The sequence below is a fragment of the Hyaena hyaena genome, unplaced genomic scaffold (genome assembly GCF_003009895.1).
Source record: "Hyaena hyaena isolate Hyena2069 unplaced genomic scaffold, ASM300989v1 scaffold_277, whole genome shotgun sequence".
Lineage (NCBI taxonomy): Eukaryota > Metazoa > Chordata > Mammalia > Carnivora > Hyaenidae > Hyaena > Hyaena hyaena.
In genome coordinates, this window is record NW_024080905.1 from 806,532 (window position 1) to 830,737 (window position 24,206).

At 39.4% G+C, this 24,206-nt stretch overlaps 1 protein-coding gene across 1 annotated transcript in view; it reads right to left on the reverse strand.

Annotated features, from left to right (window-relative positions):
* Positions 1 to 10,807: 10,807 nt before the first annotated feature.
* TMEM236 (transmembrane protein 236) overlaps positions 10,808 to 24,206 on the reverse strand; it is a 32,726-nt gene continuing 19,327 nt past the window's right edge. Inside the window, exon 4 of the mRNA XM_039245892.1 lies at positions 10,808 to 11,429. Within this exon, the coding sequence (XP_039101823.1) occupies positions 10,846 to 11,429 (584 nt within the window). The 3' untranslated portion in view covers positions 10,808 to 10,845. The remainder of the gene's footprint in view (positions 11,430 to 24,206) is intronic.

The following is a 24,206-nucleotide window of genomic DNA, read 5'->3' on the forward strand; positions in this document are numbered from 1 at the left end:
TCTGATGCACTTGGGTTATCTTTGCAGGGTCTGAGCCTTTTTGAGCAATCAGATGCTGGACCAACTGGAATTGATAGCTGTGACCCTTGCTGGCCCTCATAACTTCAGCCTGGATTCTGCCACCTTTAGATGATGTTTGTCCAATTCCACGCTATATACCCCATTTCACAGGCCCTTTCATAAATATGTAGGCACTCTTAACTTAAAACTTCTCCAGTCTTATTGTTTGAGGAGACACTGTTTGGGGAATACCCTGGTGTTGTCCTTACTCATTGCAAGTAAGAACCTTCCATCCCCGATTCTTTGGCTTGGTTGTCTTTTGGCTCAACACTCACCAAGGGAGGAACCCATTTTGGTGTAACAGTTTCTTTTCTCACAACCATTGCATAATGATGTTCAGGTTGTGCACTGCTCAATCAGAAGGCGTGCCCTTTCTATAGACTACCACAACGATACATGGCAGTCCTGAAAAATACATGGAGCAGCATGATTTAGAATTCATGAATTAATGTTTCCTTGTGAAACACTGAAACACCTTACTAATGCATGTTGGGCAGTGGGACCCGCCCACCGGTGGGCCCACAATAGTTGCATCTGGATTTTGCCATCAGCCACACTAGGAGTGAGCTTCAAACACAAGTCTGCCCACAGTAGCCACAGCTGGCTTCTTGGTCAACCACACTGGGGCCATCCTTATCACCAGTCATAGCATAGCTATAACAGGAGGGGACACACAGACCATACAGTGGAGACTTTGGGAGCACTTAGTTCTGGTGACTGGGAGGGTTGTACTTCTGAGCCCCACAGGGCATCTCCTACATTAGGCCACTTCTTCTAAGAGATGTAGCTGACCTAACTAATACATAGAAACAAGAGAGTCAGGCAAAATGAGGAAATGGAGGAATATGTTCCAAATGAACAATACAAAACCACAGAAAGAGTACTAAATGAAATAAAGATAAGCAATCACCCTGAGAAAGAGTTCCAGGTAGTTTCAATAAACATGATCACTGAACTAGGGATAGAATGAAGGAACACAGTGAAAATTTCAATAAAGAGACAAAAAGTGTAAAAAACAATCAAGAATTAAAGAATCAATAAATGAAATGAAAAATACACTAGAGGGAATCAACATTAGAGTATAGGATGCAGAAGAACAGATCAGTAAGCTGGAAGACAGGGTAGCTGAAATCATCCAAACTGAACAGCAAAAAAGAAAAAAGAAAATTAAAAATGAGTTTAGGGACACCTGGGTGGCTCAGTCGATTCGGTGTCCAACTTCGGCTCAGGTCATGATCAACTTCAGCTCATGGTCAGGTTTGTGGGTTCAGGTCTCAGGTTGGGCTCTGTGCTGACAGCTCAGAGCCTAGAGCCTCCTTCAGATTCTGTGTCTCCTTCTCTTTGCTCCTCCCCTAGTCACGCTCTGTCTCTCTCTGCCTCTCAAAAATAAATAAATGTTAAAAAACATTTTTTTAAAGGAGGATAGTTTAAGTAACTTCTGGGATAATATCAATCACACTAACATTCTTATTATAGGGGTTCCAGAAAAATATGAGAGAAAGGGCAGAAAACTCATTTGAAGAAATAATAGCTGAGAACTTCCCAAATCTTGGAAAGGAAACAGACATTCGGTTTCATAAAGCAGAGAGCCCCAAACAAGATGAACCCAAAAATTTTCACACCAAGACATGTAATAATTAAAATGTCAAAAGTTAAGGATGAAGGAAGAATCTTAAATGTAGCAAGAGAAAAACATCTTGTCATTTACAAGGGAAGACTATCAACTGATATTTCGGCAGAAACTTTACAGTCCAAAATGGACTGGCATGTTATAGTTAAAGTGCTGAAAAGGAAAAAAACCTATCACCAAAAATACTCTACCCAACCATTCAGAATTAAAAGAGAGATAAACAGTTTTCCAAAGAAACAAAAGTTAAATTTATCACCACTAAACTGGCCTTTCAAGAAATGTTAAAGGAAATTTTTTTAGGTGGAAAAGAAAAGGTCATAACTAGAAGAAAGAAAATTATGAAAGAAAAAAATCTTCCTGGTAAAGCAAACGTACAGTTTGGGTAGTAGATAAACCACTTATAAAGCTGGCATAAACGTTAAAATACAAAAGCAGTCAAATCAGCTACATTTACAATAATTAGTTAAGGGATATATAAAATAAATATGTAAAATATGGCATCAAATACATAAAACACTGGGGAGGGTGTAAAAATGTAACTGTTTTCGAATGTGTTCAAACTTAAGTGTCTGCCAACTTAAATAGACTTGTATAAATAAAGGGTGCTAAATGTAAATCTCATGGTAACAATAAGCCAAAACCCTATAATAGACACTCAAAAAAGAAAGAGAATTTCAACTATAATGTGACAGAAAAATCATCAAAACAAAGTGAAAAGATTAAGAAGAAAAGAACAGAGAATAACTACAAAAACAACCAGAAAACAACCAGAAAAGATTAAGAAGAAAAGAACAGAATAACTACAAAAACAACCAGAAAACAAGTACCTATATCAATAATTACTTTAATGGTAAATGGACTAAAATGTTCCAATCAAAAGACACGGTGATTGAATGAAAAAAAAAAAAAAAAAAAAAAAAAAAAAAAAAAAAAAAAAAAAAAAAAAAAAAAAAAAAAAAAAAAAAAAAAGACCCATCAATATATTATCTATAAGAGATTCAGTTTGGATCTAAAGACACTTACAGACCGAAAGTGAAATGATGGGAAGCGATATTCCATGCCAATGAAAACAGAAAACTTGGATAGCAATAAAACAAAGACTGTATCAAGAAACAAAGATGAACACTGACATAATGATAAAGGGATCTGTCCAATAAGAAGATATAATATCACTTGTAAATATGTATTCACCCAGGAAGAGTCACCAAAATATATAATAGCAAAGAGTAAGAGACCAATGAGGTAATACAATAACAGTAAGGAAATTTAACACCCCACTTACATCAATGCATAGTTCATCCAGACAGAAAATCTTTAAGAAAACAGTGACCTTAAATGACACATTAGATCAGATGTACTTACCAGATCTGTATGGAGCACTCCATCCAAAAACATCAGAGTACACATTCTCTCTACGTACATATGGAACATTCTCCAGGAGAGATCACATGTTAGGCCAGAAAATAAGTCTCAATACATTTATGACAACCGAAACCACATCAGCATGTTTTGTGATCACAATGGCATGACTAGATATCATTTACAATAAAAAAAATACTAGCAAAACACAAACACATGGAGGCTAAACAGCAAGCTATTAAACAACCAATAGATCAATTAATAAATCAAGGAGGAAATTTAAAAATACCTGAAATAAATGAAAATGAAAATAAAACATAACAAAATCTGTGGGATACAGCAAAAGCAGTTCTAGAAGGGAAGTTTACAGTAATATAAGCCTACTTCAAAAAACAAGAAAAATCTCAAATACAGTCCAAGCTTACAACCAAAGAAACTGGAAAAAAAGAAAAGAGCCAAAGTTGCAGAAAGAAGAAAATAATAAAGATAAAAGCAACAATAAATGAAACAGAGATTAAATGACAATAAAAAAGATCAATGAAACTAAGAGCTGGTTCCTTGAAAAAATTAACAAAATTGATAAACATTTAGCAAGACTCAAAGAACAAAAAAGGAAGAGGATGCAACTAAAATCAGAAAGAAAAGTTACAAGAGACAACACAGAAATACAAAAGATTATAAGAAAAATATGAGCAATTAGTGTACAACAAACTGGACAACACAAAGAAAATGGATAAATCCTAGAAATACATAATCTTCCAAGACTGAAACAGAAAGAAATAGTAAATCTGAAACAGATCAAGTACTAATAAGGAAACTGAATTGGTATCAAAAAACTCCCAACAAACCAAAATCCAGGCTTCATAGGTGAATTCTACTGAAAGAGGAATTGACATCTATTTTTCTGAAACTACTCCAAAAAATTGAAAAGAAAGGAATGCTTCCAAATTTATGCTAGGAGTCCAGCATTACCCTGAAATCAAAACCAGACAAAGATAATATGAAAAAAAATCACAGGCCAATATCCTTAATGAATGTCGATGCAAAAATCCTCAACAAATATTAGCACACTGATTTCAACAATAAATTAAAAAGATCTTACTATGATCAGGTAGAATTTTCCCAAGATGCAAGGATGTTTCAATATCTGCAAGTCAATCAAAAATGATGATAAAAATCATATGATCGGCATCTATTGGCCAAATTCAATATCCATTTAGGAGTTAAAACTCTCAACAAAGTGGGTAGAGAGAACATATGTCAACATAATAAAGGACAAACCCACAGCTAACATCATACTATAAGGTGAAAAGTTGCAACCTTTTCCTCTAAGATCAGAACAAAACAAGGATGCCCAGTCTTAGAACTTTTATTCAACATAGCACTGGAAGTCCTACCCACAGCAATGAAATGGGAAAAAGAAATAAAAGGCATCCCAATTGGTAAAGAGCTGTAACTGTCACTATTTGCAGGTGACATAACAGTATACAGAGAAAATTCTAAAAACTTACTCAAAAAATTACTGGATCTAATAAATGAATTCAGTAAAGTTGCAGGATATGAAATTAATATACACAGATCTGTTGCATTTCTGTACACTAATAATAAATTATCAGAGAGATAAATTAAGAAAAATAATCCCATTTACAATTACACCAAAAAGAATAAAATACTGAGGAATAGGTTTTTTTAAATACCTATTTAACCAAGGAAGTGAAAAACCTCTATTCGGAAAAGTATAAGATGTTGATGAAAGTAATTGAAGATGACGCAAACAGAAAGATATGGTGTAGAAAACGTATGAAGGAAATTGAAGAAGACATGAAGAAATGGAAAAACATTCCATGCCTATGGATTGGAAGAATAAATGCTGTTAAAATGTTAATACTACCCAAAGGAATCTACACATTCAATGCAATCCCAATCAAAATTACACCAGCATTCTTTTCGAAGCTAGAACAAACAATCCTAAAATTTGTATGGAACCACAAAAGACCCCAAATAGCTAAATATTGAAAAAGAAAACTAACGCAGGAGGCATCACAATCCCAGACGTTAGCCTCTACTACAAAGCTGTAATCATCAAGACCTTATGGTATTGGCACAAAAACAGACACAGTCTCTTTAGCAAATGGTGCTGGGAGACCTGGAGAGCAACATGCAGAAGAATGAAGCTAGAACACTTTACTTCACCATACACAAAAGTAAACTCAAAATGGATGAAGGACCTAAATGTGAGACAGGAAACCATCAAAACCTTAGAGGAGAAAGCAGGAAACAACCTCCTTTACCTGAAGAGCAGGAATTTCTTACTCAACACATCTCCAAAGGCAAGGGCATTAAAAGCAAGAATGAACTATTACAAGTTCATCAAGATAAACAGCTTCTACAGTTCAAAGGAAACAATCAACAAAACTAAAAGGCAACCAATGGAATGGGAAAAGATCACCTCAGGTGAAGGTCTAGTATCCAAAATCTATAAAGAACTTACCAAACTACACACCCAAAAAATAAATAATCCAGTGAAGAAATTAGCAGAAGACATGAATAGACACTTTTCCAAAGATGATACCCAGATGGCCAACAGACACGTGAAAAGATGCTCAACGTCACTCATCATCAGAAAAATATGAATCAAAACCACACTGAGATACCACCTCACACTGGTCAGAGTGGCTAAAATTAACAACTCCGGTCAGCATCAACAGATGCTGGTGAGGATGTGGAGAAACGGGATCTCTCTTGCACTGTTGGGTGGGAACGCAAACTTGTGAAGCCATTCTGGAAAACAGTGTGGAGGTTCCTCAAAAAAATTAAAAATAGAACTATCCTACGACCCACCAATAGCACTACTAGGAATTTACTCAAGGGATACAGGAGTGCTGATGCATAGGGGCACATGTACCCCAATGTTTACAGCAGTGCTTTCAACAATAGCCAAATCATGGAAAGAGCCTAAATGTCCATCAACCGACAAGGATCAAGAAGATGTGGTTTATCTATACAATGGAATACTACATGGCAATGAGAAAGAATAAAATCATGCCATTTGCAGCAACATGGATGGAACCGGAAGGTATTATGCTAAGTGAAATAAGTCAGTCAGAGAAAGACAGATATCATATGTTTTCACTCATATGTGGGACTTGAGAAACTTAACAGAAGACCATGGGGGAAGGGAAAGGGAAAAATAGTTACAAACAGAGAGGAAGGGAGGCAAACCATAAGAGACTCTTAAATACAGAGAAAAAACTGAGGTCCATGGGGGATGGTGCAGGAGAGGGGGAAAAGGGTGATGGACACTGAGGAGGGCACTTGTTGGGATGAGGACTGGGTGTTCCCTAGGCAAGGGCAACAGAAAGAAAACTAAACAAATGGGACTTTGTCAAACTAAAAAGCTTTTGGACAAATCCATCAACAAAAGAAAAGGCAACTTACTGAATTGGAGAAGATATTTGAAAATGATGTATCTGATGAGGGGTTAATATCCAAGATATATAGAAAACCTATACAACTCAACATTAAAAAAAAAAAAAACAATGAAAAAATGAGCAGAGGAGGGAGGTGAAGAGGCATTCTCCAAAAATGGCAAACAGATGAAAAGCCAACCCATGAAATGATGCTCAACATCACTAGGGAACATAACCAGGGAAATGCAAATCAAAGCTACACTAAGATATTACCTCACACCAATCAGAATGGTTAGTATCAAAAGGACAAGAAATAACAAATGTTGCTATGAATGTAGAAAACCAGGAGCCTACATGTCTGTTGGTGGGAAGGTAATATTGTGCAGCCATTATGGAAAACAGTATGGCGGTTCCTTGAAAAATTAAAAATAGAGCTACCATACAACCCAGCAATTCCATCTCAGATTTTATCAGAAGAAAATGAAAACACTGAGTCAAATAGCACGCTAAGTTCATTGCTGCACTGTTTACAATAGACAAGGTACGAAGCAGTCTAAGTGGCCATCAATACAGGAATAAACTTTTTAAAAGTCATATGTTTGGGGCGCCTGGGTGGCTTAGTTGGTTAAGCGTCCGACTTTCGCTTAGGTCATGATCTCGCGGTTCGTGGGTTCGGGCCCCGCGTCGGGCTCTGTGCTGCCAGCTCAGAGCCTGGAGCCTGTTTCAGTCTGTGACTCCTTCTATCTCTGACCCTCCCCTGCTCACGCTGTGTCTCTCTCTCTCTCCTAGAAATAAATAAAACATTTAAAATAAAAAATAAAAAAATAAAAGTCATATGTTAAAAAAAGTAATATGTACACAATGGAATATTACTCGGCCATAAAAAGAATGAAATCTTGCCATTCGCAACAACATGGATGGACTTGACAGCATTATGTTAAGTGATATAAGTCAGACAGAGGACAAATACCATATGATTTCACTTATAGGCGGAATCTAAAAAACAAGGCAAGTGAACATATAAAACAAAACAGAAACAGACTCTTAGGTATAGAGAACAAACTGGGGGTTGCCGGGGAGGGGGCATAGGGAAGAGATTAAACAGGTGAAGGGGTTTAAGAAGCACAAACTTCCAGTTATAAAACAAGTAAGTCACGGGATATAAAGTATAGCATAGAGAATATAGTCAGTAATATTGTATTCATGGTGACAAATGGTAACTAGACTCATTATAGTGATAGTTTTTTAATGTATGTAAAATATAAAATTACCATGTTATATACCTAAAATTAATACTGTATGTCAAGTCTTCAATTTAAAAAGGTTCTAATTAAAAAATACTGAAAGGCTTTGACATGAAAGAAAATCATAGACTTGAACTTAATAAACATGTGTATACTCTTGAAATAAAAAATTGGTTACTCAATAATTTTCCTCTATACGTACATCCCTTTACTATTTGTATAAAGTATGGTGACTTCTCAATAGGTCAGGTATAGCCATATTCAAATATTAAACACAAAGTGCATTCTAAAGGCCAGTAATACTTTCAAGTTTGTCTGAGCACTGTTCACTCTATAAAATCCAATATAAATATAAATGTATGTAAAATGTTTTCATATTTAAGAAAATTACAAATCAACTACTTCACTACAAGATTTTCTTAATTAAAAAAACATTATCATGGCATAATTTGAAATAAATTATTTGAATTCTCAATTTTTTTAATAGTTATTAGCATTGTGCCTGTTGGATTGACAGATGAGGAGAGAGGGTACAAGATACCTTCAGGACTTCCTTTAAGGAATTTAAGCATTAATGGGGAACTTAGAAAAGTAAATCCATAAATAAAGTCTTTAAAAAAGTTTTTTAATGTATGTTTATTTTGGAGTGAGCGAGTGAGAGAGAGAGAGTGAGATTGTGAGCTGGGGAGGGGCAGAGAGAGACACACACAGAATCAATCAGAGGCAGGCTCCAGGCTCCAAGCTGTCAGCACAGAACCCGACGTGGGGCTCGAACCCACGAACTGTGAGATCATGACCCGAGTTGAAATCAGACACCTGACCAACTGAGCCACCCAGGCGCCCCACTTTTCAATAAAGTCTTAATAGAGTGCTATGATTAGGGTCTATAGAACTCAGGAGGGACAGTCAAATGCCTGAGGAGTGAATACTCACATCAATTTTAATCCATATATTCAGTAGATTGCTTGTTTTTGAACCTAATGCCACTTGGTGAAAAATTATAAGATAAGGTGACCTTAAGATTTTACATATTATTTTTCCTAAATGCATTGTGAAAATTTTTATTCCCAGATAGTATGAAGGAATACAGCAAAGAATGAAACAGGAAAATGAAAACAGTGCATTTAGCTACTTGCTTTCCTATGATTTGGTACATTTAAAATACTTAGAGTTTATCAAGTTATTATTTTTTGCCAGACAATATGATGAGAGCATTTCCTATCTCAAGTAATCCTCTCAAGCTATTAAAATACAACTCTAACCTATTAAGGTACGATTGCTATGCTCATGTTTTAGATGTGGAACCTAGGGTTTACAGTGGCCAAAAAACTTGCCCAAAGCCATAAAGCCAGGAGCTAAGCTTTTAAGAACTGTAAACAGATCTCTTAGGGTGTGAGGAAAATCCATAAAGCATAGGGGATCCGCAAGATTGGGGACTTTGATGGAAACAAGGGCTGGCATGCACGCTCAGTTATCCATTCTTACTGTACTTGTGGCCACAGATCATTGAAGAGACTGGCTGGTTTGACACATTACTTTGCACACATAAGCCTCTCAAATCATTCCGGCCTCTGAGTATCCAAAAGTGTCACCAAGTAGTGAAGGCAAATTATATAATTATGCATCCAATTATTTTACATCAAGGTATTCAATATATATCATCACATATAACACTAATGCATTTGCTGTTATATTCATAACCTGAACTTCTAATGTTGGGGCACCTGGGTGGCTCAGTTGTTTAAGGGTTTGACCTCAGTTCAGGTCATGATCTTGCCGTTCATGAGTTCCAGCCCCACATGGGGCTCTGTGCTGACAGCTCAGAGCTTGGAGCCTGCTTCAGATTCTTCTCTCTCTGTATCTCCCCCATTCACACTCTCTCTCTCCAAAATAAGTAAACATTAAAAAATTTTTAAACAGGGCTTGTGACTATTTTTATGATGGCATGAAATTCCACAAATATTCTTTGAAATCCACATACTCAATTTATGGCTTCTTTCTATTATAAAACTTTAGGTATTACTAATGTACTTAGACTTCATTATATTAAACAATATATTAGTATTTCAGTATGAGCAAAAGGTCTATGCCTTAAACTGAACCAAGCATCTGTTAAACTCAATTGCTGTTTATGTGGAAATCAGTCGATTACGTAAAAGTCGCTTGCCAAAGCAGATTAAAGAACATAATTCCATGTTTGAAGGAGACCCTAGGACTATAGTTCAAAAAACTTGTTTAAATGTTTTATATCTTTCTTAAAATGTCTATTTATTTTGAGAGGGAGAGAAAGTGCAAGGAGGCAAGGGGTAGAGAGGGAGAGAGAGAATCCCAAGCAGGCTTTGCACCGCCAACACAGAGCCCAGTGTGGGGCTGGAGATCATGGACTGTGAGATTATGATCCGAACCGAAACGAAGAGTAGGACACTTAACCAACTGAGCCACTCAGGTGCCTCTTGAATTCAAATTTTTTAAAAGTCTAATCTAAAAACTATTCAATAACATCAGATGTATTGTCTAAAAAGTAGTTCTATCTAATTCATTCTTGCGATGCTCTTTAACTTACATAAATGATAAAAACATCATTCTTGGACTTAGTGGGAAAATATGTTCTAATTTTTTTAAGGCTTTAAGGAAGTGTTTTTAGAAACAGTGTAGTATACATAACTAAAATTACTAATATTTTCTAGAGATTCAGGGGAGTTAACTTGTAAGAATGAAACACTGCTGACATTTAATATCATTTGAATGTACTTTTTAAAAAGCGATAAGCTACCATTATTAAAAAGTTCATTCTCTACAGTGTATTCCTCATTTTCTTTCTACAGAACAAAAATTTATGCCCCAGAGGAAAAAAATTGCAAAGGTATACACACGCATGATGAAGAGGTTTGACTGTATTACATTTTCTCTTTATTTTTGAAAAATATTTATTTATTTTTGAGAGAGACAGACAGAGTACAAGCAGGGGAGGGGCAGAGAGAGAGAGGGAGACACAAAATCTGAAGCAGGCTCCAGGCTCCAAGCTGTCAGCACAGAGTCCGATGCAGGGCTCAAACTCACAAACTGTGAGATCATGCCCTGAGCCAAAGTCAGGTATGCTCAACCGACTGAGCCACTCAGGCACTCCTATTACATTTTCTTTTTAAAATGAAGACGTTTCAAAGGTAGATAAAGCTTTGAATTTGGAGAAGTAATTGAAGTAAACGTAAGAGACCATCACGAGTATGTTTTTACAAAGGCCCAATACAGGTGTGACTGTTCCCAGGGCAATGATTAAACTAAGTCTAACAATAACAAAGGGTAAGTCTTGGAGAAAGATGCCCAGGGAATTGTGAAGAGGGTTCTGAGGCGTTAATATTATCCGAAGAAGAGAAATAAAACTAAATATGTAGACTGGGTACAGCCAGCCTGACTTATACACAGCAGGGTGGCCAGCCACGCGCACCATTTCTATGGTGTCAGACCACAGCACAAAGCTCCAGAGAATGATCTGGGCACGATGATCCTGCTGGGACATGGCTCCCAGGACCCCCGAGTGGAAGGAGGGTTCCTGGGGTTCTTCCAGGACTGGAGAAGGGTTCTGTGTGCTTTCCGCCGACGGCTGTGATGCCTCGGTCCTCCTGGCTGGCTGCGGAAATGAAGTATTTTCTTCCTGTTGCTTTACTTGGTCTGTCACCGTTTTGACTTGGTGCAAAGTAGTTGTATGAATATGCCTGTCTTCATTACCTGGAATAAATTAATTGATTCACGACAAGTGAAACATTTTTTGACATGGTGTATCAATGAAAATTGTGTTTCGATTTTAGGTAAATTTTAAAATTTCAGCTTTTTAGTTAAAGTTAAAACAAGAGAAAATTGGGAGCATTTTATTTTCGAGGTCTGTTTTACACATGGAACTTCAGATAACAGAGAATATCATACTGACCCCCCCCCCACAAAAAAAAAAACAGATGTAGAGGTTCTTTATGCTTTTGTAGTTTTCTAGATATGGATCCCAAGTCATTTTTACCATTTCACAGTACCAGCCATTTCTGGTTACTGAGGTAAGCACTTTCACATAATCTCATTTAATCCTCAGAAAAAAGTTGAGAGATAGACAGGACTATCCCATTTTATAAATATAGAAACTATAGCCCAAGAGGTGAAATGACACCGCAATTCTAATACACAGTAATGCGCGGAGCTGAAATCCACACCCAGATTTGTTTAACCCCGATTGACAACCTCTTAACTTTATGGCTGCTATTACCTGCCTAGAGGTAAAGCATCATGTGCTAATTATAAAACACACAAATACAATAAAATCAAAGTCCAATGGTCCAAAGTTGTCATTTTTTATAAGAAGTCCACAGGGATCAATACAACTCAGATGTTTGGGCTTGGAGTTTGGTGCTAAGAGGGAATCTGGTTGACCAATCAATGTTTTAGTGAAGGGAGCCACTCTGAACCTCAGATTTTTTAAAAAAAAATTTCTTACTCTTTACTTTTGAGAGAGAAAGACAGCGCGAACAGGGGAGGGGCAGAGTGAGAGGGAAACACAGAATCTGAAGCAGGCTCCAGGCTCTGAGCTAGCTGTCAGCACAGAGCCCAACACGGGGTTTGAACTCATGAACCATGAGATTGTGACCTGAGCCGTAGTCAGACACTTAACCGACTGAGCCGCCCAGGCACCTGTGAATCCCAGATTTTTTAAGCTGTTCTTTCCCCCAAAGTTTTTGAACCAGTCAGCTCAATTGGTTAGGCTAATGCAATTGGTATATGCCACAAGGCTAGGCCTGATCAACGCCACAGTCATTTGAATAAGCAGGATATTTTCTCATGAGTATCACATTGTGTGTGTGTGTGTGCATGTGTATGTGTGTGTGTGCGCACATGGGTGACGAGGTTGGGGAATTATGAAGGGATCCTCCGATCTCAAGACTTACTACCAGTACTGATGGTATAGTTCTTAGACATGAAAAGTATAGCACGCTATTTTTCAAACACTTATCTAGTTCAACACCATTGTTTTTTCTAAGAATTTATCTGGTCTTAAGTGAAGTTTACTCTGCCAACATGCTGAGCTGTCATATTACTTGATAAGACAAAACTTAAAGGGCTCCTTAGACTGCAGAGCTCTACAGTTAAAGACACGAAGTCAACAAAAACTTGTTGAACTATACTGATGTGAAACGATCATAAACATAATAATCATGATTAATGACTAATAAAATATTTGATTAAGTAGGTGTTGTTTAAAGGACAAACGTCGGTTTTCTTTGTATATACTTAACTACTTTAAAATTTTAAGTGTGAATTGAGTAAACTGATAAACTAAAAAGAATCTAAATTCTTGATAAAATAGGATTTACTTTTTTAAAATATTTATTCATTTTTGAGAAACAGGGAGAGACAGAGTGTGAGGGGGGGAGGGGCAGAGAGAGAGGGAGACACACAATCCGAAGCAGGTTCCAGGCTCTGAGATGTCAGCACAGAGTGACGCGGGGCCCGAAGCCATAAACTGTGTGATCATGACCTGAGCCGAAATCAGACACCTAGCTGACTGAGCCACCCAGGAAACCCGATTTACTTCTGATAGGAATCATTTATAAATAAGTGGTGGGGCCCTTACAAACTTCCTTATCAACCTTAGATGCACAGTAGCATGAAGGAGTATCACTTTAATAAATAATAGTTAAGTAAGAAAGAAAATAATACACTAATTACTATTATTTTAATATTCCTAAAATTTGGGTGGCTCAGTTGGTTAAGTCCCAACTGCAGCTTAGCTCATGATCTCACGGTTTGAGTTCGAGCCTCATGTCGGGGTGTGTGCTGACAGCTCAGAGCCTAGAGCCTGCTTTGGATTCTGTGTCTCCTTCTCTCTTCTCTCAAAGATAAATAAATGTAAAAAAAATATTCCTAAATTTATCTTTTTTAAAACCCAGATGCTCACTGGCATCAATTATATCTCTCACTTTACGAAAGAAAAAAAAATAAACATGGAAATTATGTTTCTTAGAGTATGTCATGTCCCAGAGAGCACTCCTTCACCTGTCTCCATACATAAAACTGTTTGAATGGAAATCCAAATTCCTTTTGTCAACATAAATAATGCAGTGTATAATTTGGGCTTCTGAGGATGACTGCAAATTCAGCACTCTATCAATGCCAGGAAGTGGCGATGTTAGAAGTGACACATGAACATTGTGAAATAGTTAGTAAGAATCTTAATAGCTGTGGATAAGAGCCATGGGATGAACAATAAATTCTTAGCAAGAGTTCATTTTTTTTAAATTCTTTTTTCATTCATTCTGAGAGGGAGAAAGAGGGGCAGAGAGAGAGGGAGACGGAATCCCAAGCAGGCTCTGCACTGTCAGCGCAGAACCTTACGCGGGGCTTGAACCCATGAACCCATCATGGCCCAAGCCGAAATCAAGAGTCAGGTGCTCAACTGACTGAGAGGCACTTCGAAAGTTTATTTCTAAAAACATTTTGAGGTCTCAATCCATGTATATTTGGCGGAATTGGACTGGGAGCTTCATATCTCTCCAAACTCAACAGAGACTATATTTAGAGGTACAGGGACTCGGCTGTGCTGTTTCCACAGGGCAACAACTGTAACTGTCCTTTGGAGAGCTCTGCTGGCCTCCCAGAAGGCAAGGCAGTGTCGAAGAAGCCAAGAAATTGTTTGCTCATGACAGCAGACCTACCAGTTTACCCCTGAGCAATGTAAACTTCCGTGTACCCAATACTATTCCCTTTGGTTCAGGGATTAGATTCCCTCCAAATGACTATTTTTTAAATTTCTACTTACAGCTAGAATTCTTCTGTTGTTGTTAGTATTCTGCTGTGGGTAAAACGATACATATTTATGCAAAACCCATAAAGGATAGAAGCATGAAGAAAGAGATGGACTCAGTTTCTTAGAGGCTGATATTTCCCTGTAAAAAGTGAAAGTGGCAGCCATTCTGTGTCATTCCCTACATCCAGTGCCAGCTGCCGAAACAACTTTTTGTCTTCACTGTTCAAGCTAAATAGTTAAGGAAATGTAATTGAGATCACAATAAGTGTTTAAGTAGGTAGCTCACATTTGTTTTACTTGATTATTTCTTTACATTGATGTATTTCTATTTTTTTTTTGTTTGTTTTATTTTTGAGAGACAGAGAGAGAGAGAAAAACAGAACATGAGTGGGGGAGGGTCAGAGAGAGGGAGACACAGAATCCAAAGCAGGCTCCATGCTCTGAGCTGTCAGCACAGAGCCCGACGCGGGGCTCAAACTCACAAACTGCGAGATCACGACCTAGGCCAAAGTCGGACACTTAACCGAATGAGCCACCCAGGCGCCCCACCCAAAATCTACTTTTCCTGAGAGACAAGTGTCCTAGAGAAAGTGAAATGCTAATGATTTAGACATAACATTCCAAGAAAAAAAAATCCAGAAAAGAAGAAAAGTAATAATCATTACAAATATTTTAAAGCATATTAAGCAAAGTACTTTTAGTCATAATCTTGGGGATGATGGGAAAAAATGTAATAAAATACAAACAAGGCACTTATATACATCATTATTTTGACACTATCTATTGACTAAACTCAGCTGTATCATAAATAGTTTGTTTCCTTTGCACAGCACATTGGAGGTCTGGAAGACAAGTAAGTAACCTCATGGCCAAATGATAAACGATGAAACCCAGCACCTACCTCACAGGGAGGTTATGAGGTCTGAACAAGTCAATATTCATAAAACATTTAAAATAGTGCCTGACACACAGAAACAGCCATATGTGTGTTCAATATATCAAATGTAGGGGCACCTGGGTGGCTCAGCTGGTTAAGTGCCTGACTTTGGCTCAGGTCATGATCTCGTGGTTCGTGAGTCCGAGCCCCACATTGGGCTCTGTGCTGATGGCTCAGAGCCTGGAGCCTGCTTCGGATTCTGTGTCTCCCTCTCTCTGTCCCTTCCCTGCTCATGCTTTCTCTTTCTCTCTCAAAAATAAGTAAGTGTTAATATATATATAATATCAATATATATCAATATATATATATCAAATGTAGCAATCACAAAATAATTTACTCTTTTAAATGAATTAGAATAGAAGAGAAAATAATAGAATACAGTAAGGTAAAAGTGATTATAGTTTGTTAAACTTTGATTACACTTACACTGTTACCCACTGTCCCATTCACTGGGGGGCGGTCAAAATGTCTGAGAAACCATGTCACGCTATAGAGACTTAACAAGGTCATAGGTTTAATTCACATATTTGTCTGTTCGTATCACAGCGAAAAGCACTACGTCACAGATATTTCCTGTGCAGGCGGAGGCGGCCTGCAACACCTAACGAGCCAATCGTATGCGTCTCATCCCAATTCCATAGGTTCAATGACGTTACCTTGGTAGCTTGAAAATGGTCATGTAAGGAATAATTACACCAGATAAATTGGCAAAGGGAGCAAAGCAGGGCTTCCCCCCGGGCCCCGCCCCTGAGAGACTGTTGTTTAAACACTGACCAGCCTGCTCCTGTCTGTGTTCAAAGCAGTATGCACATCTTCACCAAATAATAATTCATAATAATAATGAATTCAAGACAAATACTCAACTCATCATCAATTCTGGAAAAGTCAAGGGACTCGTCTCTAGAAAAAGCATTATACTCTTTTCCAGCACACTCAAAAACCTATTCATTGCTACTTCCCATCAGGCAAGAGAATAAATATATGTATCATTTCTGGACTTGTAGGTGATGTAAAATATTAAGAAAATTCTTTTGTCTAATGCAGCTGGAAGGCCGGATAGTTTAAAGACCATCTTCCCCTCCACTATTAGTTTAGAGACTCATCCGGAGTATATTATATAAGATATAAGATGTCTTATACAAGATATTATATTACATATAATAATGTAACAGTGAATCATTATAGTATCTTAATTATGGACAACTATAAGTATATAACATGTACCAATATATGATAATTGTATAGTATACAATATTGAATATATTTAAATAAAACCTAAACAGTAAAGTAAAATGTTAAAAAGCATATAGTTATCTTATTTCCAAATATAACTAATTCTAGACTCTGATATGGCTTGAAATGCCTCTACTCATACTGTACTTGAGTACAGACCAAAGCTCCAACCCCAGCGAACCCAAGCTGGGTGACAAAACTGGACACATACAGGAATGCGCCTGTTTCTGGCCTTCAGAGCACTTGCCTCTGCTTTAATCGTATACATTTGCTAGTGCGGTTTACTGATGTGCTGTTATATCCACTAAACTTCCAGCTCCACGTAAAGGGAGACTGTTGTCATCCGCCACGGTACCCCTAGGGCCTGGCCGAGCACCTGGTATGTAGGTAACAGACCCTCCATAAAGATTTGCCGTAGAGAAGGTAGGAGACTTTCCTGTTCTAGGGTCTGGTGATATAAGGGGGCGACGGGCCTCCCGCCGGGGAGATCTGCACCAGGGAAGGTCAGCCAAAGCATGACAACCAGGTGGAATAAGAACGCATCGCCCTCCACTCAACAGGAGGAAGGACTCCGGAGTCCTGCGTCAGGTCTGCCACTACTAAGACTACTGTCCGCCCGGGTCCTGGAGAGAGCACTTTAAGTGAGCCCACGTGACTGATTCGGCTGAGGAGCCCCAGATGACGTGTGGAGGTCCTGGCAGCCTGAGAACCTGTGCAGTTTAAGAGTGAGAGAAGATGTTGGGGCGCCTGGGTGGCTTAGTCGGTTAAGCATCCGACTTTCGCTTGGGTCATGATCTCGCGGTTCGTGGGTTTGAGCCCCGCGTCGGGCTCTGTGCTGACTGCCAGCTCAGAGCCTGGAGCCTGTTTCGGTCTGTGACTCCCTGTCTCTCTGACCCTCCCCTGCTCACGCTGTCTCTCTCTCTCTACCTCTCCTAGAAATAAATAAAACATTAAAAAAATTAAAAAAAAAAAAAAAAGAGTGAGAGAAGATGTCACACGGCTTTGGGCCCAGGAGCAGCAGGCGCGATGTGTCTCTGGCATCGCCCCGCAGGACGGGGCCACACGTCGGCAGGAAATGGCACCATCAGCAGCAGCCTGGTTCAAGACCTTTCGAAGGCTTCCCAGGCGGCAGGAGTCACCAGTCAGAGGACAAAAATGCCGATGTGTGCTTCCGAGAAGAACGGGGTTTGTGAGTTCACAGGAAACACACTAAGAACACCACCCCCATCCAGAAATGGGGGTGGGGGTGGGGCTCTAACATAGCAGAGCCACAACAAAATGGTGCTCTGTACAAAGGACCCTGTGATGTAAACACAAAATGACTGAGATTTCCGCACATTATGCAGAACATCGGCTCAACAACCTATTTTACTATATTTACTCCAAGACCAGAAAATCTAGAAACTGACAAGCAATGACCTGTGCCTTTCCCTTCAACCTTGGGCCATAACCTTTGCTGATTATAATAAAGACAGGAGGAACACATCTTGGTATTATGACAGAGTAACGCAGGCTGAATGCTTCATGTTCCCTTATTTCTATCAGTGTCCCTAAAATATTTACTTAGGGAATCTCTTGCAACTCTCAAGAATCTCACGTTGTACACTAAAATTACTCATAATCCCTGCCCCGCCCCCTCCCCCGCATAGGAAGAAACTAACAATTAAATGCCAGTTTGTTACAACCATGTAAAGCTGTCCTAATCAGAGGGTCACAACGTGATAGCACTTGATGTCCTGTGTCTTTTGGCATGAGGATGGCTACAATATAGTCTTTGGCCCAATACACACTGACCTAATCTCGACAGCTGGTAATTCATTAGAAGGTATAAATCAGAAATTCTACCCTTCTCTTCTCCCAGTCTGGTAAATAGTTACTTGCTTCTTGAGAAGGCAGGGAAAATCCTAGAGTGAGCTAACTTACTTTTCTGAAACTTCCTTCTTCTAAATAGCAAAGGGAGGGTATGAAAGGAAATAGTCCCCCTCCTTGGCATGGCCTCGAAACACAGTGTTCCTCATACATACTCTCTAAACACATTGCAAAACACATTATGGAAACCCAGCTCACACGCTGGGCTCATATTGTATAATAAGCTTTTTCTTAAAAAGAAACAAAGGGGAACTCAAAGTGCCATTCATTTTACTCAGAGAAAAGCAGCGTCCCTTCCCCCTCTCCCCCCGCCCCCACCCTCCGCCTTGATTGTCTGTGGCATCTCTTGTATTCTTTTTGGTGAAAGTGTATTGAGTTCCATTTTGAGGGAATCTGGAAAGCAGATTCCTTTAGGAATTTGGATCTGGGCTCTCAGCTTTTTACCTGCTATATGTCACATTTCCCAATACTTCCTGTAACCAGGGTCTCTCAGTCAGGGACTAATTGTAGAATTTTTAAAAATTATGCCAGGCCTTCAAACCTTGCATGTACTTTGAGCCAGAACTTGATCAGTGGTCTAGGCATTTAACCTGAAGAAGTAATTGTACGCACGGAGGCCCAACAACCGTCCCCTGGTGTAGTGATCAGCAGATAGAGCTCCGGCGTATGTATTTTGAACACATTCCTCTGGTGGTCCCGCTGAGTACGCATGCGTAGGAGTCCCTACAGGTACATGGTTCACTGGAAGTAGCTTAGGTGTTCCATAGAAATCATCACTGTCACTCATCTAAGAAATCGTGTTGATTCAATAAGAAGAAATAACTAAGAAAGTAATAGATCCTTCCTTTTCCTTCTTCCATTCCTGCTCTACAGACTCCTAAACCTGGATCAGTCCAGTGCTCTATTAAGTCCTTTTTTTATGATGGAAATGCCAGAAGAAATGGACCAAAGTACAATAGAGGCAGGGGGGTCTATATGCTTTGCCAGATCACCTAAAATAAATCTACTGGTTATCATTTCTGACTGATTGGGTACCTATAAATTCATGAGTTTATATCCTACAGAGAATCCAACTTCCTTTCTTCATGAAACACTTAAATGTAAAAATGTTTTGAGAAACATTATTTGAGAAAATAATTAGTAAATATTTATATCACCTTGGAGTGAGAAAAATACTTTTAAGGCATAACACCATAAAGAGACTCCATATAGGACATATTTATAGATTGGATTATGTCAAAATTTGAAATTTCCTGTATCAAAAATTAAAATAACTCTGAAATATATGCTACACTTCTGACAGGCAAAATTTAATGGCCTTACTATTTATAGACCTCTTGAAACAGTAGTAAAAACAACAAAAATCATATCAACAGAAAAACAGATCAAGGACATAAATATATGATTTTTTTCAAATACCAACAGTCAAGAAACCTATGAGAAGATGCTCAACACAACTTACTACCCTAAGCAAATTATTAAAACAATAAAATACCGTTTTTCCTTTGAAACTGGCAAAGATGAAAAGGAATAAATTATCTGAAAGCCACAAGGTTGAGGAGAAACAGGTGTTTTCTTACACTGCTGTTAAGACAGTAAATTAGGGCATTCTTTAGAGGGAGTCATTTGCTTGAATGACACATATCGAAAGCCTTAAAGCTTGGATATACTTTGAAGCAGAAATCACACGTCTAGGCATTTCACCTAAGAAAGTGATTACCTAAGCTGTGGAGGTCCTGCGGCCGTTGGCCCAAGTGTCTGGGTATTAAAAAGACTACACAGTAGGAACTGGACCAGGGCCACCACGAGCAGATTTATTTGAAAACCTTACACTGCCAGCACCATACCTGGCACCTCTTACTGATGGGACAGTGGAATCCACCTCGTGTGCAGAGCTCTGGTGTTTTCCACTCAAATAGCCTGTTGATCTCACTTCTAGCAAGTTGTCTCTGACTGCGCCGATGTCCCTAACGCCGCCAAACCATCACGCTAGCCGTTCGTAAAACCCCCTCTGAATGACCCCCTCTGTATTCGCGTGCATGTGCGGCCAGCCCATAATAGTCCCGTTTCTTCTGGCACCTGTCATTGCCAAGGCGTCTGGGCATGTGCAGATGCTCCGGGTCTTCCGAGGACACTCTGTGGTCATCGTCCTGATATCATTCGGCTGTCATCCAATGACAGTTAACTCTCTCTGTCCCCAGCCTCTGCCAGGCCGGTCGCCTCGGAGTGGCTCCAAACTCCCGGGGTCCCCGGGACGCCGACCGCCTGCGCCAGCCCTGCATGTGAGCTGCGCACATGGCTCACCCCCGCTGCTCCACTCGAACCACATCAGCCTGCTCATTCTCGCCACATCCTTCTCCTTTTTTCTGCAACCCTTTTCACTTCTGAACAAGACTCATGTAACAGGAGGCTTTTTAGCCGTGAAACCCCAAGACCAAAAGTCTGGTTGTCCAACAAGGTTAAAAACTCACGCGAAGTAAGTCGCGGTTCATTAATATCATGGAATATCACTCAACTCATAGAAATGATGATACCCGCCACCTATTTTTAAGGAAAGGGATACGCTGTGGGTTTCCTTAAGTGAAGCATGCTTACGGAGATGGGGTCGGCTAGCACTCTCAGGTCACAGGACCCTGGTGGAGTTCCATTTTCTTCTCTTTCGCTTGTGTTTATTTGACGCTCTTTTAAGAATAAATACGTACTTTGGGAAAACAGAAAACATTAAAAATAGAACGATTCAAAATGGAATCTTAAAATTTTGATCTGGTTTTTTAATATGTGTTGGGCCTCAAAACCAGTGTAGGCTCCACCAGGCTTGGCCTGCTCTACCCGCAAGGCTGTAGTGTAGTGTGCTTTAGGGTGTTGTATGGTATTGTATACTACTGCATCATACCCCCAAAGCAACAGGAAACACAAGACCTTGGATGAGGGTGCACTTTGCCTCTGGGTGGGCGGCATCACGATTTCCAGGGAGCCACAGGCTGGAGAGGTAGAGAATTGGCCACCTGAGTTACAGTACTGCCTTACGGACAGCTACAGCCTATGAATCTAAATGAGGTCCGTGATGAATGGTTTTCAGACACTGAGAAGAACCTTTTTTTTTTTTTTTTTCAAATGAAATCTTACACAAGATATCAACCCCTAAACAAACAAACGTTGTGCTGGTGTGGTTCAAGTAGGAATGAGAGCGAGCAGGGACTCCAGAAAAGCCCACAGACCCCTATAAATCAGCTCTGCAGGCTTCCGAAGCGGCTACTTGGGAAACAAACAGTAGTTGGTTTTAAGACGGCAACTTTCACCTCAACAGATTTTTCCATTCAGACTGTGAAATCCAACTGGTTATTTTTGCCCTTTTACTACGTGTAGTCCTGAGTTTCTGGAGGCCCAATCTTCCTTCTGTGCAGAAAGCTTTCTTCACCAAGCCTGCCTAAATTACAAATTCCAGATATTCCCTGACACCATAGATAAAATCAAGTATTTCTTCACGTGTAGCCCCACAGTACTTTATCTATTATACTCTATTCTACCACTTATAGCATGGTACTCAAGGTATGCTGTTCACGTGAGTCCCTGAAGGTAGAACTGAAATTCTGCATCCAACCCTTGACTTATTTGTGTGTCTGTTTGCATTTACTGGTTTTTATGGAGGTTAGGGAATCTAGGTGGGGGCAAAGGGAATCAATGGTGACCATGATTTGGGGTTGAAACAATATAGGTTAAGACTGATGTAAGGTTGGGGCGCCTGGGTGGCTCAGTCGATTAAGTGTCTGACTTCGGCTCAGGTCATGATCTCATGGTTTGTGGGTTTGAGCCCCACATCAGGCTCTGAGCTGTCAGCACAGATCCTGCTTCGGATTCTGTGTCTCCTTCTCTCTCTGCCCCTCCCCCACTCGTGCTCTGTTTCTCTCTGTCTCAATAATAAATAAACATTTTTAAAAATTAGAAAAAAAAAAAAAGACTGATGTAAGGAGAAGCTATGATATTCCCTGGGAGGCAAGTAATAGCAGGACACAAAGTGTTTAGAGCACAGAGTCAGGGAAGAGGGGTGGAAAAACAGCATGCCAAGTTGTTTGTGCATGAGAATGACGAACAGAAAAAGAGCAGGAACGATGGAATATTCAGCAGTCCGGAGACCGCAGGAGACTCATGTTAGGTCCGGTTTAAAAAAAGGGAGAGGGAGCAATATGGAAGACAAAGAGAGATGGAGGCCCAGCCATCCACTGGTTGGGACTGAGCTAACAAAATTCAACGAGAAATATCCACGTGTGCTCGTCTGTACCCACATACTAATAAGAGCTGGGGACATTCAGGCTCTACAATGTATTCTTACAATGTGTTCCCACCAGTGGGACTTGCCAGTATAAGGTATGCCATCTGTGAGATGGCCATGCCTCAGAGATCTGTGTTCCAGAAAATATTCCCGTGTGAGGCTCAGGCCATGTGCAACAAGGCACGGAAATGTTCTGGCATGGTAATCACCTGATACTGAGATATTTCAACTGGTAACAGAAAGTTAGCAGAAAGGATTCCTTGAGCCAGTTAAGCCTGCTTTAAGCATCAGCATATATATTTTTAAATATAGAAGAACTCCGATTTCAAATCTTAGGAAAGGAAAAGCTACACAAAGATCAAGCTTTTGTAGCTTGGAATCAAGGTGGGCGGGATGGCACAGGGTGTCCATAAATCCAAGCCCTGCAGATTGCCTGAGTTCCCTCTAGTACAAGGTCATAACTGTTACAAGCTGATAGTATGATAGTATGCCTTCCAAACTCTCCGGACAGAGCACAGAACAAAATATGGTCCCTTTCCCAACCTTTTCTAGAGGGAGCCAAATGTTTTTAAAGCTTGATCACCACCCACCCCTAACCTACCTCTTGGATTCTAAAGTACCGCATGCAGCGACAGCATATTTTTAGCATCATGGCTTATGTTCAGATTTATGGATTACAATTTAAATGCTTATGGCTTTATGTATTAAGTTCCAGAAGATAAATGAGAATACACCATAAATGCAAAAACTCACATAATCTATTTTGTTATCATGCATGTTTAAAAGGAGTAGAGGGGACTACTTGAGTTCAAAAGCTTGTATAAAAATTAAATGTGTGTATAATTAATATTTGCAGAGGTATTTTGAGTGAAGGCTAGTTTTTTAAAGTGGGATTTTATTAAATGGTGGGGCTATTAAGCCAGACATTAGCCCTCTCAAGGTTGGGCAGAGAAGAGATCAAGAAGGAGGCTCTTAAATAAGAAAAAGCAGTTGTATGACATGGTCTCGGGTTTTATCTCCAAGACTGACTTTTTTGGGGTTTTCTTGTTTCAATGCTCAATGTGATAGTCATTTCTGGACACAGGGAAAATTCTCCTTTAACAATCCAACTCATTGCTTAAAATGTAAAATTCCAGTAACTTATTCCAAAAAATGTACATGTACATTTTTTATTTTTATTTTTTATTTCAGAGAGAGCGAGTGAGAACAGGGGAGAAAAGCAGAGGAGAGAGAGAGAGAGAGAGAAACAGAAGCCCAATGCGGTGCTCAATCTCACCACCCTGGGATCATGACCTGAGCTGAACCAAGTCAGACTCTCCACCCAATGATCCCAGGTGCTCTTCCATGTACATTTTTTAAAAAAGAGACCGTTCATTAAGAACTTAGACAGAATGTTCACATGTTAACATG